Source organism: Pangasianodon hypophthalmus, chromosome 7 (genome assembly GCF_027358585.1).
Source record: "Pangasianodon hypophthalmus isolate fPanHyp1 chromosome 7, fPanHyp1.pri, whole genome shotgun sequence".
In the NCBI taxonomy this organism is placed as follows: Eukaryota; Metazoa; Chordata; class Actinopteri; order Siluriformes; family Pangasiidae; genus Pangasianodon; species Pangasianodon hypophthalmus.
In genome coordinates this window covers 746,138-764,029 of record NC_069716.1, presented here as the reverse complement: position 1 = coordinate 764,029, position 17,892 = coordinate 746,138, and the positions used below count along the sequence as shown (strand labels likewise).

The 17,892-nt window shown below is 40.2% G+C and overlaps 1 protein-coding gene across 3 annotated transcripts in view; it reads left to right on the top strand.

Moving 5' to 3' along the window:
- The window catches only part of si:dkey-237h12.3 (teneurin-3), a 125,360-nt gene that overhangs the window by 69,118 nt on the left and 38,350 nt on the right, over positions 1-17,892 (top strand). For all 3 annotated transcript variants that reach the window (XM_053235640.1, XM_053235639.1, XM_034306125.2), the window contains 9 exons: positions 1,369-1,607; positions 3,788-3,925; positions 5,375-5,571; positions 6,307-6,499; positions 8,260-8,361; positions 9,934-10,128; positions 13,038-13,232; positions 15,296-15,481; positions 16,779-16,805. In XM_053235640.1, the coding sequence (XP_053091615.1) occupies positions 1,369-1,607; positions 3,788-3,925; positions 5,375-5,571; positions 6,307-6,499; positions 8,260-8,361; positions 9,934-10,128; positions 13,038-13,232; positions 15,296-15,481; positions 16,779-16,805 (1,472 nt within the window). The remainder of the gene's footprint in view (positions 1-1,368; positions 1,608-3,787; positions 3,926-5,374; positions 5,572-6,306; positions 6,500-8,259; positions 8,362-9,933; positions 10,129-13,037; positions 13,233-15,295; positions 15,482-16,778; positions 16,806-17,892) is intronic.

Sequence of the window (17,892 nt, the reverse complement as noted above, 5' to 3'; positions counted from 1 at the left end):
TGGTGGTGTGATGGAGGTGGTGTGATGGAGACGGTGTGATGGAGGTGGTGTGATGGAGACGGTGTGATGTGGTGGTGTGATGGAGGTGGTGTGATGGAGACGGTGTGATGTGGTGGTGTGATGGAGGTGGTGTGATGGAGACGGTGTGATGTGGTGGTGTGATGTGGTGGTGTGATGGAGGTGGTGTTATGGAGGTGGTGTGATGGAGACGGTGTGATGTGGTGGTGTGATGGAGGTGGTGTGATGGAGATGGTGTTATGGAGGTGGTGTGATGTGGTGGTGTGATGGAGGTGGTGTGATGGAGGTGGTGTGATGGAGACGGTGTGATGGAGGTGGTGTGATGTGGTGGTGTGATGGAGGTGGTGTGATGGAGGTGGTGTGATGTGGTGGTGTGATGGAGGTGGTGTGATGGAGACGGTGTGATGGAGGTGGTGTGATGTGGTGGTGTGATGGAGGTGGTGTGATGGAGACGGTGTGATGTGGTGGTGTGATGGAGATGGTGTGATGGAGACGGTGTGATGGAGACGGTGTGATGGAGACGGTGTGATGGAGGTGGTGTGATGGAGGTGGTGTGATGTAGACAGTGTGATGTAGAACCCTCTGGGGAACGTCTTAAAATACCGAGCGCTGTGTGACGTGTCCTGCTGAGACCACAGCTGCTCTCGCTCCAGTTCTACTGAGAGCCAAGAGAAGCTCTTCAGAACTGCCTTCTCTCTCATTCCTCTGCTTTACTCTCTCTCTCTCTCTCTCTCTCTCATCCCTCTGCTTTACTCTCTCTCTCTCTCTCTCTCTCTCTCTCTCTCTCATCCCTCTGCTTTACTCTCTCTCTCTCTCTCTCTCTCTCTCTCATCCCTCTGCTTTACTCTCTCTCTCTCTCTCTCTCTCTCTCATCCCTCTGCTTTACTCTCTCTCTCTCTCTCTCTCTCTCTCTCATCCCTCTGCTTTACTCTCTCTCTCTCTCTCTCTCTCTCTCTCATCCCTCTGCTTTACTCTCTCTCTCTCTCTCTCTCTCTCATCCCTCTGCTTTACTCTCTCTCTCTCTCTCTCTCTCTCTCATCCCTCTGCTTTACTCTCTCTCTCTCTCTCTCTCTCTCTCTCTCATCCCTCTGCTTTACTCTCTCTCTCTCTCTCTCTCTCATCCCTCTGCTTTACTCTCTCTCTCTCTCTCTCTCTCTCTCTCTCTCTCTCTCTCTCGCTCCGTCCCGTCTCAGAGGACGTGTTGCCCTTAAATAATTCTCACCACATAGAAAAAAATATCAGAAAAACATCAGCAGGAGCTCGGAGAACTCCGGGGTTTTAGTGTGTGTGTGTGTGTGTGTGTGTGTGTGTGTGTTTATTTCTTATTGATGCTGTTTGTGTGTTTTTTAGGCACTACCTGTTAAAGACTGGCACTGGCTCTGCCTCTCTCTTTGCCACGCCCACTCCAGGCTTCACCATGGCAACAGGGGCGGTGTACTGCCCACCGGCACGCCCCTTTCTCCGAAACAAGCTGTCCAGGGGCGCGTTCCAATTCAACAAATCACCAAAACACTGCTCCTGGAAGTGCACTGCTCTGAGCGCAGTGGGCGTGGCCACGCTGCTGTCAGTCATGCTCTGCTACTGCATAGGTGAGGATCAGAACGTGTGTGTGTGTGTGTGTGTGTGTGTGTAGATCAGTGTGTATCACCTGAAATGAGAAGGAGTTTTTTTCTTTCCTCTCCTTTTATCTGTTCCCAAAACATCTGGTGCCCTTAACACACACACACACACACACACACACACACAGGAGGAAGCACAGCTGGGTGATTAATATCTCCGACCCAATAACAGTCATGTGACCTTGACCTGAGTTCTGTTCTGTTCAGGACAAAGTTAAATTACTCATGAAAGAAAGAATGTAAAAGAATGAATGAAGAAGGAAAGACAGAAATAAACAACACAAAAAGAAATGAATAAACTAAGAAATAAAGATAATAATGTGAAAGAGGGAATGAGAGAAATGAGAAAAATAAAAAGAAGGAAAAAGAAAGAAAACAACGGGAAAAGGAAAAAAGAGAAAAAGAAAAACAGGAGAAAATGAAAAAGGGAACGTGTGTGTGGGAACGTGTGTGGGAGTGCGTGTGAGTGTGTGTGTGTGAGTGTGTGGGAGTGTGTGTGTGAGTGTGTGTGTGAGTGTGTTTGTGTGTGCTTGTGTGTGCTAGGTGAAGTACACTAGGTGAAGTACACTAGGTGAAGTACACTAGGTGAAGTACACTAGGTGTAGTACACTAGGTGAAGTACACTAGGTGAAGTACACTAGGTGAAGTGTGCTAATTAGTGAATGTGATGTAGGGTTAGACTCACACTCCCTCGGCTCCGTCCCAAACCACACACACATCATCCTCACTAATGATCAAACCGCAAGGAGGAGTGTGTGAAGATCACTGAGAACTTTAAAGATGTTTCCCAACACACAAACACACACACACACACACACACACACACAGTACACACAGTACACACAAACACACACACACACAGCATACACACACACAGTACACACACACACACAAACACACACACACACAGTACACACATACACAGTACACACACACACACACACACACACACACACAGCATACACACACACAGTACACACACACACACACACACACACAGCATACAAACACACAGATCTGAAAATGGGGCGTCTGGGGGAGGAAAAGAGAAAAAAAAGCGAGATCATCGACGAGAACAAAACACGCTCGGAGCGATCTTCTGTCTCTCACACTGGCGTGGTTTTTTTCTCTCGAGGGGATTTCAGCTCTGTTTCATTTCTCTTCATCTTCACATCACAGCCGTAAACACACACACACACACACACACATACACAAACACACACACACACACACACACGCACTTCTAAAACTGAAACTGATCTCTTTGCTTTGACTCCATGTTGTGAAATCTAAACTATAAAAGATGAAACGCTGACGCTAAGCTAACACCCACTAATCACAGCGCTAGGTAACATCTCTCAGTGTGTGTGTGTGTGTGTGTGTGTGTGTGTGAGTGTGTGTCCGTGTCCGTGTGTGTGTGAGTGTGTTCAGGATCTAATAACACAACATGCTAAATCTCTCACAAACACGTGAGTCACGAATAAAAGAGTTTAATATTTATAAATAAAGTGAAAAGCTGTATGTCAAGAAAATGTCAAGAAAGAAAAGGAAAGAAAGAAAAATAAAAAATTACGAAATATTTAGAAAATAGAGTTTAGAAATTACAGAAAAAGCACAGAAAGATTAGAAAGAAGAAAGAAGGGATAGATAGATAGAATAACAATAAAAGAATAACAGTAAAATTAAGAGCAAATCTACAAAAACATACTGAATATTAAATAAAGATATGATAATAATAAAGATAAAATAATCTAATGAAATTTAGATATTTAAAGTGTAATCACACACATCTTTCTTTCTTTCTTTCTTTTTTCTTTTATTTTGCATTTGATTTTTTAATTTTTCTTCTTCCTTCCTTTCTTTTTTTGACACTTTATTTCTTTTTATGTTCCTCTTTTCCTTTCTTCTTTCTACACCTTCCATTTTGCATGAAAGAATTATTAATGCATCATTATTATTATTATTATTATTATTATTATTATTATAATTAAAATAATCGCTGTGCTTTATTACATTTTTTACGGTTATGGTTATTGTTTACTTATGAATATTAATGAGTGTTAATTTGTGTGTGTGTGTGCGCGCGCTTGTGTGTGTGTGTGCGCGCGTGTGTGTGTGCGCGTGTGTGTGTGTGTGTTTTCTCTCCGCAGTGATGCATGTGTTTGGACTGAACTGGAAGCTGAAGGATGTTCACACACACACGTTTGAGAACGGTCGTGTTTCCTCCGTCACCTCGTCCACCAGCACCGACACGTCACTCAACACACTCAACACACTCAACACACACGGTAACGAAAACACACAATAATAATAATGATAATAATAATGATAATAATAATAATAATGATAATAATAATAATAATGATAATAAAATCCTGCTTCAGTAAGTAGAAGTGACTCGTCTCAGTGACGTTCTGCTGGGATTTGAATGAAAAAAGGGAATTTTTACTGTTTTAGAATTCCAGAATGTTATTAATGAAATGTGGCTGTAAAATAAAATAACAATCTAAAAGAAGAATTAAAATGAACAGATTTATTATTTTTAAAAAAAGAAGTTTTGGGTCTGATCTGCTCAGTGTATTTATATCACATACAGAGAGTTTTAATAAATATATTAAAGCACACTATTTGACCACAGGAACTAGGAAAGAAGGAAGAGAGGGATGAGGAGAGAAAGAGAAATTGATAGAGGAAGAAAGAATGCAAAAGGAGTGAAGAAAGAGAGGATGAAAATGCAAACAGTGAAATGGGCAGATAGATAGATAGATAGATAGATAGAAGAAAGAAAAATTTGAAAATTATAAATAGAAAGATAAAAGAAGAAAAAGAAACAAAGAAAGGAAACATGGAGGTTTCCTCCGTGACAGAAAAGAGAAAGAAAGAAATATAAAGAAAAGAAGCTGGGAAAATGAAAGCAAAAAAAAAAAAAAAGAGCAGAAAGAAATAGAAAAGGACAGAAGAAGGAAAGAAAGAAAGAACTTAAAAAGTTCCAAAAAAAAACAGATGAATGGATGAATGGAAGAAACTAAAAAGAAAAAAATGTAAAAAAAAAAAAACAAAAACAAAATAAAAACAGAAAAATAGGAAAGAAAAAGAAACAAAGAAAGGAAAAGTGGAAGAATAAAAGACAGACTGAAGAAAGAAAGAAAAATCAAGCAAGAGAAGGGGGAAAGAAGGGGGGAAAGCAAAAAGAAAGAAGAAGAAAAAGCAAGAAGAAAGAAAGGCAGAATATAATTTCATGTTTGTCTGGTTTTTAAACCTTCACACAGTGTCTGTAATCATTTATCACACGTCAGTGAAACGTTCTGGTCCGAGTCACACGTTTTGGCGAGCTGTACAGTGAAGTGTTTGGTTTTTATGTGAGGCCACGCCCCCTTTGCATTTTGCATCACAGGCGCTTTACATTCTCGTCTGAGCTTTAGTGAAGAGTCTGATCTCGTCTGATCTTTAGTGAAGAGTAATTTCAGACATCATTAATTTAATGCAGACGGCCATCTGTGCGGCTGCCAGCGTCCGTCTGCTCTCAGGAGCCCACGCCGACGCTTTAAACATCCGCACGCTCGGTTAATTAACGCTTCAGACTGCTTTCAGCCGGCTGATAGACGACCACGCTGACTCCTTACCTTCTCCTCCACTCCACTGTTACAGTTACCATGGACTACAGACTCGAGCGAGAGTTCACCATCCATCTGCCGTGTGTGTGTGTGTGTGTGTGTGTGTGTGTGTGTGTGTTACAGGCAGGACTGACCCCGGGCAGGACTCGGGGCAGGTGCAGGTGGGGCAGCAGGTGAGTTACTCGGTCGTCCCGGGGCTTTTCTGGAGATCGAACATCGTCCTGGATCAGTCACAGTTCCTCAAATTCAACATCTCCATCCAGAAGTACGCTCTGATAGGAGTATACGCGAGGAAAGGGCTCCCCCCCTCACACACACAGGTAACACACACACGGGGAACACACACACATACACACACACAGGTAACACACACACACGGGGAACACACACACACACACACACACAGGTAACACACACGGGGAACACACACACATACACACACACACACACACAGGAAACACAAGCACACACATACACACACACACAAGTAACACACACACACGTTAACACACACACACACACACACACACACACACACACAGGTAACACACACACGGGGAACACACACACACACACACACACACACACACACACACACAGGTAACACACACACGGGGAACACACACACACACAGTAACACACACGCATACACACACACAGGTAACACACACACGGGGAACACACACGCACCCTCCTGAAATTTCCTGAAGTTGTGTAGCAGCACTAAATCAGATGTAACAGTAAGGTAGCTAATTTGCTAAACGACTTGCCACAAAACGATAGCATCTAATCCAGCCTAATGACTGCGTACTGCCTCGAATGTTCTGCAACCACACACACACACACACACACACACACACACACAGAGCTGTGAGTGAAACTAAAATGACTACATGTTTAATGATTGTTCTTTAAATCATCACATTACACATTTCTGTAACAGATTTGGATCAAACTGTAAAAAGCTGTTGGATGGATTTTGGATGTTTAGTTTGTTTTTATGAATTATTTCCTCTTAGTTAGTTTTTGTGTGTGAACTCTGCTGTGTGTTTCAGTATGATTTTGTGGAGCTGCTCGATGGCAGCCGTCTGATTTCCCGGGATGCGGAGGTGAGGGACGGCATGGAGAGCCCGGTCAGCGTTCACTGTGCTGGATTTATTCAGTATCTTCACGCTGGAGTTTGGCATCTCGCTTTTTATAACGATGGACTGAATCCAGAACCTGTTTCATACAACACTACAGTTCTGGGTGAGTACGGCTGGGATGTGGCTGGGATCTGGCAGCCGGATGTGGATGAGATGTGGCTGGGATGTGGCTGGGATCTGGCAGCCGGATGTGGGTTTGATCTGGCTGGGATCTGGCAGCCGGATGTGGATATAGATGATGATTGACATTATTTTGTGTTATAAGTGATATAAAGAAAAAAATATCTGTGCAATGCACCTATTTTATCTGCCACTTCTTCCAGCTGGTCATTGTTATTTTTTTTAAATATAATTTTATATATATAATTTTATTTTATTTTAAAAATCCTGTCACATTTTCTGCCTTCATGTTTGCTTTAGGACTTTGCTTTCACGACAACAAACATTGTGTGCTTTTGTTTTTGAATAATTTTCTGTTTTCACTCACTCTCCAGCCTCGTCTTGCTTCCTGCATCTTTTTATGAAATTGTGCTTTTTTAAATTAAAGTTCCGAACCTTTCTTGTTTGCTCATCTTGTTTGTTTATGATTTATTCTTCTGTGTATCCGTGTGCTTTTGTTTTGATCCACACTATGAATGTTGGATGATTACTGGATATTCCTCACTGTACATCTGGATATAAACGTCCCCTGCCTCTGATTTACCCAAATCAAAAATGATGACACATTTTACTCTAATATTTAGGGGAAAAAAAACAACATTTACACGTGAAACGGTGCTGAATTTTTTTAGGAAGTTTTCCTAGAGCTGTATTTGTTTTCTGTTTGTCTGTGTCAGTTGAAAAAGCTCCTGATTGCTCGACAGCTTCTCCAGTTGAAGTGAAATCGTGCCACAGGGGCTTGTGATGAGGAAAATAACACACTCGGAGCTGCTGCCAATCAATAAACTTGCGGGGAAACAGATGCTCTTTTTGCCTCCGGCTGTTCTGCACCTAATAATATAAACGTATCGATTTATTGAGTGATGAACAGCTGCTTGTGTTTACCAAACAATATAATTCCTGCTGTGAAAGCCCAGATCTGTCTCCATTCAGCTGTTAGTGGACATGATGTTTCATAGGTTCTTCATAAGTTCTTATGGAATCTCTGATGGTTTTCTGTCAATCATTCTACCTGCTTCCAGTCTGCTGTTTTCTGAAACTCCACAGCGCTGCTGGATTCTGGTTTCTGATTGTTCAGAAGGTGCAGATTCACAGAAACAGATTTTAGAAAATCATTTGTGTGAAGTTTTCTGTAAAGGGACACTTATTTAACATGTATGGAAGGAGTCTCCAGTGTCAGCGCTTTGTAACAGTCAGAGGTAAAGCTGTAACTTTAAGTTTTTCTTCAGGACAGAGGAGTTTACGCTTCTTTCTTTGCGGTTTCTCAGTAACATGAGGAACAAACTGCGTTTATTTTTTTCTCTTATTAACTTGAAGAGAGAGAATAAAGAGAGGCTGGTGAGGGAACGAGTGTTTAAAGCTGCTATAAGGTAAGTGACAACAGGAACTAACTCGTTTCAAGAACATGGAAACCAAGAATGGAAAAAAGTGTGATGTTATTTAATAAATAAAAATTGCACTTGTTGGTAAGTTGCTGTGGTGTAAGAGGAATAAAGCATTTGGGGAAAATAATTAACTCTAGGGCAGTAACAGTAACTTCGCTTCATCACACCACATGACGAGACGTCCGGAGGCGTTTTTTTTTTCCTTTAGATAACGCAAGAGTTTGATTCTTCGTTTATGAAAAGCTGCCAGTGATGTAGATAATTAATATTCCTTTCATGTGGTACAGCGTCACTCTGACTCCTCTCTTCCGTTTTCCAGATTCCGTAATGGAGTGTCCACACAACTGTTACGGAAACGGAGAGTGTGTATCCGGCGCCTGTCGCTGTTTCCCAGGATTCCTCGGGCCGTATTGCGCTCAGCGTAAGACAATATAATCTACAGTCAGAGTTTATAACAAGATTTATTTCATCTCTTATTAATGTCAGACAAAACATTTTCTAATTTAATCTAATTACTTATTTCTAATTAATATTTCCTCAATATGCAAAAAGAAACGGCAAAACATTTTTTTCTGAGCTTTTATAGGTTATTGATATTATGTTTATTTAGTGGCAGATTTCCTAAAATGACCTGCAAGGTGTAGAAATATAATCTGTTTTATTATTTTTTTTACATCTTAAAGCCAGACTTTGGCATTTTATCTGTAGAAGCACACTGAATAAGCACTATTCGTAAATAAGCATTACGATTATTAAATAAATATCTTTTATTAATAAGAGAACTGAAGTCTGGCGATTGGGTGTGTTCGCACAACAAAATAAAATAATTCCAATAAAATCCATTAAAAAAAGATATTTCTGATGTGTAAATTAGTGTGTATTTAATAACCGTTGCTTTTGTGCATATTTTTTTCATAATATTGATGCAGTTTTAACTGGTTAATTTTCATTCTAATATACGCAACAAAAAAAAAGACTAAACTAAGTGAAATGTTTTGGATTCGTGTTTGACAGCTGATGGAAGAAAAGCGTTTCTGATTGGACGTGAGCGTATGATGCGAGCAGCTCAAGGACACTTTAACCTGCCGGCTTTATTATTATGCAGTAAAGTGAAGTTATTTGAAGTCATTTGCCAAAACAGATTATCTTCCTCATAATGTGACACAGTGGAGTCCAGGCCAAAGCAGAACGCAGCTACAGACTGTCTCTGTACATTAACACGACGTCACACGCGTGATAAATGGAGTAATTAACCGCCGTCTCAGTCCTGTCCTTTTAGCGCCTGGTAAATTTCCTCATCTGAAAATTTCCTGTTTTAATCCATCGCATTGTTTGCAGCATCGTCGCGCCTCTTAAACTCAAAGTGTCCAGCTTATAAAATCGTTCAAGCAAACACCAAGCAACACGGACATTTCTACTTTGTCCCGGTCCATCAGACACACAGATCAAATTCTGGATTCTGATTGGTTTATATTAATGCGCTCGTTCTAATACATTATAGTTCCTATAGTAACAGCTCCTTCACAGGGACGTGTGCAGCGGATGCTTCCGATAACCGGATTTAAAAAATTTTCTATAAGGAGATGTTAATTTCTGTAACACATATGGAAGGAGTCTCCAGTGTCAGCGCTTTGTAACAGTCAGAGGTAAAGCTGTAACTGTAAGTTTTCCTTCATCTTCAGGACAGAGGAGTTTACGCTTCTTAGCGGTTTCTCAGTAACATGCGCAACAAGCTGCGTTTTATTTTTCTCTTATTAACTTGAAGAGAGAGAATAAAGAGAGAGAACTGGTGAGGGAACGAGTGTTTATAGCTGCTATAACGTAAGTGACAACAGGAACTAACTTGTTTCACAGAACATTAAATGTAACTATAAATGCTGTGGTGTAAGAGGAATGAAACAATTGGGGATGTGCTGTTAGAGGAAAATAATCACCATACAGTGACAGTTTTTCTTACATTGTGTGTGTGTGTGTGTGTGTGTGTGTTTCTCAGCCGCCTGCCCTGTGTTGTGCAGTGGTAACGGAGATTACAGCAGGGGGCGCTGTCACTGCTACAGCGGCTGGAAGGGGACGGAGTGTGACGTCCCTGTCGCTCAGTGTGTGGACGCCCAGTGTTCGGGTCACGGCGTGTGTGTGTCTGGAGTGTGTGTGTGTAACCGTGGATACAAAGGCGACATCTGCGATGTGGGTGAGTGAATATTTACAGTAAATAGTGCTTTACTGATTTACACAACAGCCAATAGCGTTCGAGATGCACCATGCCACGCCCCCGTCCAATAGAAACACACCTGACAGTAGCTTAGTGAGCTAGCTAAAGACGAGATGGTGTATAAAGACATTCTGACATCAAACAGCCGCGAGTCGGTAAAACACGCCTCCAAAAAGTCACATGACCCCCAACTCCCGTAAACTCCGCCTCTTTCCACATGAATAAACTCAAAAACATTTTATTCTCAGGTGGAAAAGGGAATAGTGTGTGTGTGAAGACGCAGGGCCAGAAACACACCAAAAATGCAAACCATGTTTACTGCTAACAAGCTTAGAGCAAGACACGCCCCCTGGGGGCGGGGCATATACATTTAATTGGACGAACACAGGATTAGCACAGGATGAGTCATCAGAACTTCTTTAATTGTTTTAAACGAGAGATTTATTATCGTATCGTGTCCTAAGAGACAAGGACAAAAACACCAAGTTTGATTCCAGTCACACTTTGAACTTTAAACTTTAAACTCAGACTGACGTGTGGCTTTTCCACTGCAGAACGCTATTGTAGCTCAGAACGAATGAGTCTCGGGAGTTTAATAGATCTATAAAGTGTAAAACGAAGTCCTGCGCCTGTGAGACACCACATTCCTCAGTATTGAACAGAAACAAGATGACTTTTATTGAGTCCAGTCTTCAGCATGAGGGATAACAAAGAAAGAGAAAAGAGCGCGTTGAGTCTCTAAATGAGAGGTCAGACCTGATCTCGCCGTGTCTCAAGGTGAATTTCTCACTCCACTCAATAACACGGCACTCCAGTGACCCCAACACACACGTCTAAAGAGTCCGCCCTGCTGCTGAGTGAAGACCGGGATCGATACACTCGATCAGATCGAGCGGAGGAGAGAAAGAACAAGGGATAAATTGCAAAGCAGGAAATAAACGACTAAAACACAAGAGGAGCGCTCAGAGAAGTCGTTAAAGTGAAGCAGTGATGAAGAGCCAGCGCTTTACATTTTACACCAGTATAAAATTCAGCAGCATTTTAAAATTTTACAATTTATCTGCCGTTCAAGCCTCTGTAATAAACACACACACACACACACACACACACACACACACCCTCAAACAGGTTTACCCTTCTGTTCATGATGAGCTGAACATGAATATCTGAGTTCGTCGTATTCATTGTTATTTGACTTGATCAGGAATAATCTGAGCTGATTGTGTTTAATTGAACTCAGTGTTTGTTTGTAATTTGTAATTGTTTGAGTCGATCATGAATATTTGAGCTGATTATTTCCAAATGTTCATTTATCAAAAACAAAACTGTTATTTAAATATTTGTATATCATTAAATAAAGTAACATATTCAGAAATTGAGCACTAGAAGCAAAGTGTTGAGAAGAACTGTCTCAGGTTCTCCGACGTGCAGGAAAACTTTACAGCTGATTTCATTATAAAACTATAAAAGTGTCCTAGAGATGAAGCTTTAAACACAAACACTCAGTACAGATATTGCTTTAATTTGGTGTTAATTTCCTGTTTTATATGATGAAATGTGTTACGCAATAAGAGAGAAAAGCGCTCATGGGTCTTTTACTTCATTCTTTTATTTTTATTCCTTGTCAGTGTGGAATATTTATAAATTCACAATCCTCTGTGGGATCTGAATGGCCAGTGTTGGTTGCTGATGTCTGATGAAGAGGATTTTTCTTTAATTAACATCCATTATGATGAACAGACGCCTGCAGGCCTCCATAAGTAAAAGGTTAATGGGGTCAAATGAATGTCTTCCTCCAATAGAAATCCGCTCCCGGGGCTGCGGCAGGAAACGTGCCTCGACGTGAAATCTTTCTACACGTCACATTTTATATGCAAATATTTTCTTCTGTCTTCATCAAAACAATTTGTGACAAGCAGCAGGGTTCGAATGCTATGAAATGAGCTGCATTCGAGTTTATTACCTGTAAAATTTGGTCTAATTTAATATTATAGTTCACCAGATGTGGAATTATTTTATTTATTCGTGTAATGCAGATGTTGTGATTTCGGCATCACTGAAAATCTGCATTAATTAATTCATTCATTAGGAAGGACAATGTTCTCATACGCAGTTTTGGAAAGGAACCTTGACCTGAGGTGCACGTTGGCCTGGAATAGAGGTTCTCCCAGTGGTTCTGATCTACAGATGGCTCTCTCAAGATGTTGAGGAGCAGATTTCCACAAGAACTTTTCAAAATCCATCAGAAAACACATTAAAATACTTAAAATTAAGTTAAAAGCTCTAAACTGTCCAAAGAACCCCTGAAGAACCTGTTTTTTCTTTTCAGTATTTTTGTCTGCCTGTGTTGAGCTTCTTTAAAAGAGCTTCTACTTCTACCTCTGAAAATATAAAGGTTCTTTCCTGTTCCAAAGTTTTGGTTTTTAAAAATCCTTCTTCTGTACAATCCTTAATAAACAGCATGGAACCCATGACTTTAGGAACATAACCTTGTTGTTCACTGATTGTTTATTAGCCTTAATTTAAGGTTCTTTATAACATCATTCAGCTTCTAAAGAACCGAAGAACCCTTTCAGGTGCTAGATTCAAGCTGATTAGGATTTTCAGTTGAACTCCAATAAACAGATTCACTTCACCTCATGACCATTTCTGATAGAGAGATGTTCTACTAATAGAACCTTAATAGAACCTTAATAGAACCTTAATAGAACCTTAATAGAACCTTATCACTCGTCTAAACGCCTTTTTTATATTCTACATTTTTATTTTTTTTACATTCCTGATCCAATAAATCTCATACTTGGATTCATACATTAGGAGCCTATAAGTGCAATGTACAATGTCATTAATTTATTTGTTTGTTTGTTTGTTTGTTTGTTTGTTTGCAGTGGACTGTGTGGACCCGTCCTGTTCGGATCACGGCTCTTGTCTTCACGGTCGGTGTCACTGTTTTGCGGAATGGACCGGATCCAGATGTGAATCTCAGGTGTCTCTTTGTCCTGAACACTGCTCTGGTCGAGGGATTTTTGAGAGCAAGGCGTGCGAATGCGAACCCACCTGGACCGGACCAAACTGCTCCACCGGTAAGAGTTTATAAATCTTAAATTTGGGATTTCGGATGAAAATGTAAACAGATTACGATGGAATTAAAATGAGAATCGATTGAGCTTGACGTGTTCGGTGTCTTTAGTTTAGAGATAACTTCACACGCCGAGCTCGTCTAATCTGATCAGCTGTTTTCAGGACAAAGTGCATGTTTATTTATTAATTTTATTTATTTATTTTTTTACCAAACGGTTCCTATAAAACTCTCAGTGTGTGCCGTGGGACTCCTGCTGCAAAACCAGTGGGATCTTTGTCTCTTCATTACCTCCACCTCAATTAAATAAACTTTAATTAATGTACGTGCTGTGTGGATCGACCCGCCTCCTGCTGAGACCTGGAAGTGCTAAAACCAGATAAACACCTTGCTGCTAATGAAACATTGATTATGTTGACTAATGTAGAAAAGAGGCCCTGCTTTTAAAAGAATAGATTGAATGATTCGCTCCTGTTTTCTCAGCAGTTTTAATATTCTACAGAGCGACTCAGAGCTTTCAAGGCTCACAATCGAAAGAAAAACTCGGTGTAAGAGCATGTAAAGACTTCTCCAACATTAGGGGTCATTAACTTAATTCTCTTCCGTTCAGGTTGTTGTTCGTGTTTGGAAATTGCTCCCATTTGTATTCCTGTTTCAGAATCTTGATCTCAGCTGAAAAGCAGGAGGGAAATGAGTCATGGGGTAATTTTTTTTCCTGTGTGGCTTTGTAAAGAAGAGACTGATTGCTGAGGGTCGTGGTATTTTAAAACTTCTGGAGGGTCGTTGAGAGGTAAAGCAGTGAAAATTTAATGGTGGGTTGAAATAAAGGTGAAAACATACAGATAAAAAAATTCACTCTCGCTGAGGGTTGGAACAAGATCACTTCCTGTTAGCTCATTTCTAATTTATATCATACACTAAAAAATCCAAAACAAGATGAATTTTGAAAAACTAAACATTAATTTTTTATTGTACGTTTATTATTTTGTTCTAATGACAAAAATATGCAATTCATTGGTGTCACTTTAGCCTTTCCATGGTTTCCATAGTGACTCTGGCCAATCAGATTCACTCTACACAACTCTGTACTAATCTCAACCAATCAGATTCACTCTACACAGCTCTGTACTAATCTCGACCAATCAGATTCACTCTACACAGTTCTGCAGTAATCACAGCCAATCAGATTCACTATACACAACTCTGTACTGATCACAGCCAATCAGATTCACTCCACACAACTCTGTACTAATCTCAACCAATCAGATTCACTCTACACAGCTCTGTACTGATCTCAACCAATCAGATTCACTATACACAGTTCTGTACTAATCTCAACCAATCAGATTCACTCCACACAACTCTGTACTGATCTCAACCAATCAGATTCACTCCACACAACTCTGTACTAATCTCAACCAATCAGATTCACTCTACACAGCTCTGTACTGATCTCAACCAATCAGATTCACTATACACAACTCTGTACTGATCACAGCCAATCAGATTCACTCCACACAACTCTGTACTAATCTCAACCAATCAGATTCACTCTACACAGCTCTGTACTGATCTCAACCAATCAGATTCACTATACACAGTTCTGTACTAATCTCAACCAATCAGATTCACTCTACACAGTTCTGTACTAATCTCAACCAATCAGATTCACTCTACACAGCTCTGTACTGATCTCAACCAATCAGATTCACTATACACAGTTCTGTACTGATCTCAACCAATCAGATTCACTATACACAGTTCTGTACTAATCTCAACCAATCAGATTCACTCTACACAGTTCTGTACTAATCTCAACCAATCAGATTCACTCTACACAACTCTGTACTAATCTCAACCAATCAGATTCACTCTACACAACTCTGTACTGATCTCAACCAATCAGATTCACTATACACAGTTCTGCAGTAATCACGACCAATCAGATTCACTCTGAATTTTATGTGGGAGAAACACACACTAATCACTAGATTTCTAGGGAAAAGGTCGTAGGATGCGGCTTTATTAATGAATTAATTAATATTGATTGTGTGTTTGTGATGTCAGAGGTGTGTGCTGCAGACTGCGGGCCGCACGGTGTGTGTGTCGGCGGTGTGTGTCGCTGCACAGACGGCTGGTCGGGGGTTCGGTGCGAGCAGGAGGAGTGTAAACCGCGCTGTGGCGAACATGGTGTGTGTCATGAAGGTCAGTGTGTGTGTCATCAAGGCTGGACGGGAGAGCACTGTAACATCGGTGAGTGCAACACACACACACACACACACACACACACACACACACACACACACACACACACACAGAGTGATAAATATTGTTACTACATTTTGTCGTTATTTCTATTCCTGACTGAATCGTATGGTAACTAAATACCTGCTGAATTTGGGCTTGTGGGCGGAGCTAGAAACAGGGGCTGATCACTGATTGGTCAAACATAACGATCACAGAATCGTCCTGATTAATGTCGGCTTTTCTAGAAACCGTAATCTTCTGCACAGTTCAGAATATAACGTCACAGATTTATCAGCAAATTTCATACATAACGTATTTAACAGTATTTTAAAATGTAATGTCTTGGATTTGTTTTTATTTATTTTCACTGATTTCAGTTCGAAATAAAACATAACGTACGACTTTCACTTTATATGTTCGCTATAAAGGGCGTAAATAATAACATAAATATACAAAACAGAAACAAACTGAGGTTCAGCTACGGAAAAAACTAAACATTCAGTGCTTTATTGTGAGTTTAAACGTTGTCTAACAAAGTTTGCACACACGGTCACTCTTTTCTCTTTAAGATAAAGTATTGGCACCCCGTGCGTAGCTCGTGTTTCTCCCTGCTATGAACACAAACTCGTTTGCTTTTGCTTGAGATCTCACCCTGCTGTCTGTGGGACTGTATCGCGACACGTACTCAGGCAGGATAGCGCACACTCACCAGAGACTCCGCCGATCTCTGCTGCTTCCTTCCAGCTTTATTTTTCTTCCTAACGTCTCTGTACACGTTTAACAAGAGCTCGAATGTGACAGGAGATGAATCCACGCTTATCCACGTTTTTCTTTCAGATAGGAACTAAAGTCGTGAGCGAGGAACTGAAGAAACGTCGGATCACACGCTTTACGAGATCGGTCCGAGGAATCATTCGAGACAATCGTTTGGATTTGTTGCTTGGTAGCATTACACCTAATTTACACAGAATAAAAAAACTGAAATTTATTTGTCGCTTGTCGCTGAAAAATGAACCGCCGCTTTGTCGCTCGCTAACGTGAGTGTAGAGTGAGGATTAGTGACTGTACTGTCCAGTGAAATAACACTAATAACAATATTCTATTACATTTCACTAACGTAAGCAACGAGCACCTGGAAGTCACAACTAATTAAAAAACATTAAGATAACAGGAAATTAATATTTTTGATTTAGTTTTGTATTCAGATTTCTCACACAGATAAACACTAATCTGTTTTAGTCAGTATTAAATAAATACTGGATTACTGAATAATCAGAACGTTTATTTGTCTCTCTCTTATCAGCTCACTTCCTGGACGGTAAAATCAAAGGTAAAGTGCTTCCTTTAATCATGTTGCGTCTTTTATATTGTAGAATACTGTAATCTTTTTGCCTGAATATTTTCAAAACAAATAAACTTGTGGATTAGAAATGTATGCTTAATTACTGGATTAATGATATACTCCTGAATTTTATTGATCATTCTGTAATGCAGCACTAAAGCGAAGACGAGTGATTATCATTCACAGCTGTTTCTTTCCCTCAGTCCTGCGCTTTTCCCTGTAAACTCTCGCTTTCTAACCAACACACTGCAAATATCATGAAATGTCATATTTGCTAACGCGAGCGTATTGGCTCGTTTCTCCCTTCGGAGGAGATCTGTATTTTTTTTTTTTAATTCTTTGCCCTGGATGTTTCTTCACTCGAGCAGACTGGATAGGATATCGAGGTAAACGTCGTGGTGTACGGAGGAGAGCATGTGGCTCTGTTCCTCCTCGTCTGTTTCCCCCTGAAGCATGACGTTCATCGTCTTTACACTCTGTCTATCAATGTTTAATACAGCGAGTCTAATAAAGAAGTGAGCGCACGACCCAGAGCTGCTTTTATTTCATCACTTATTAAACACTAATACAACGTTTTCCTCCTCTGATCCTCGTCCTGATTATCCCACAATCCATTATTTAACACCGACTTCATCTGGGTGAGAAAATCCAACGCTGTATATTTTTATTATATTTCATTCAAACCATAATGTGTAAATTCCTCATTAACGCTGTAACGATGTGAGAAGTTCACAGTATGATGGTTACCCAAATACCGTAAAATAATTCAGCAGCAGTGAAAAGGCTCAATAATTAAACAATTAAACAACGTCACGTCTGATTAACTTTAATCCTGAGCTCACACACGGGTCTTCTTCAGCTGATCCCGCCCCCTCGCACGCCTGACGACTGATGTCATGCAAAAAATGTAAATATTAATACTAATTTAAATCAGGGACAATGAAAAAGGTGCAAAAATTTAAATGTTACTAATAATTAAACAGTGAATGTGAATATGAAAATATTATTAGTAATTTATTGGAGTTTTATCATTTTTCCTGTCTAATTTTTCCTTATAAAAGAATTCTTTAATGAT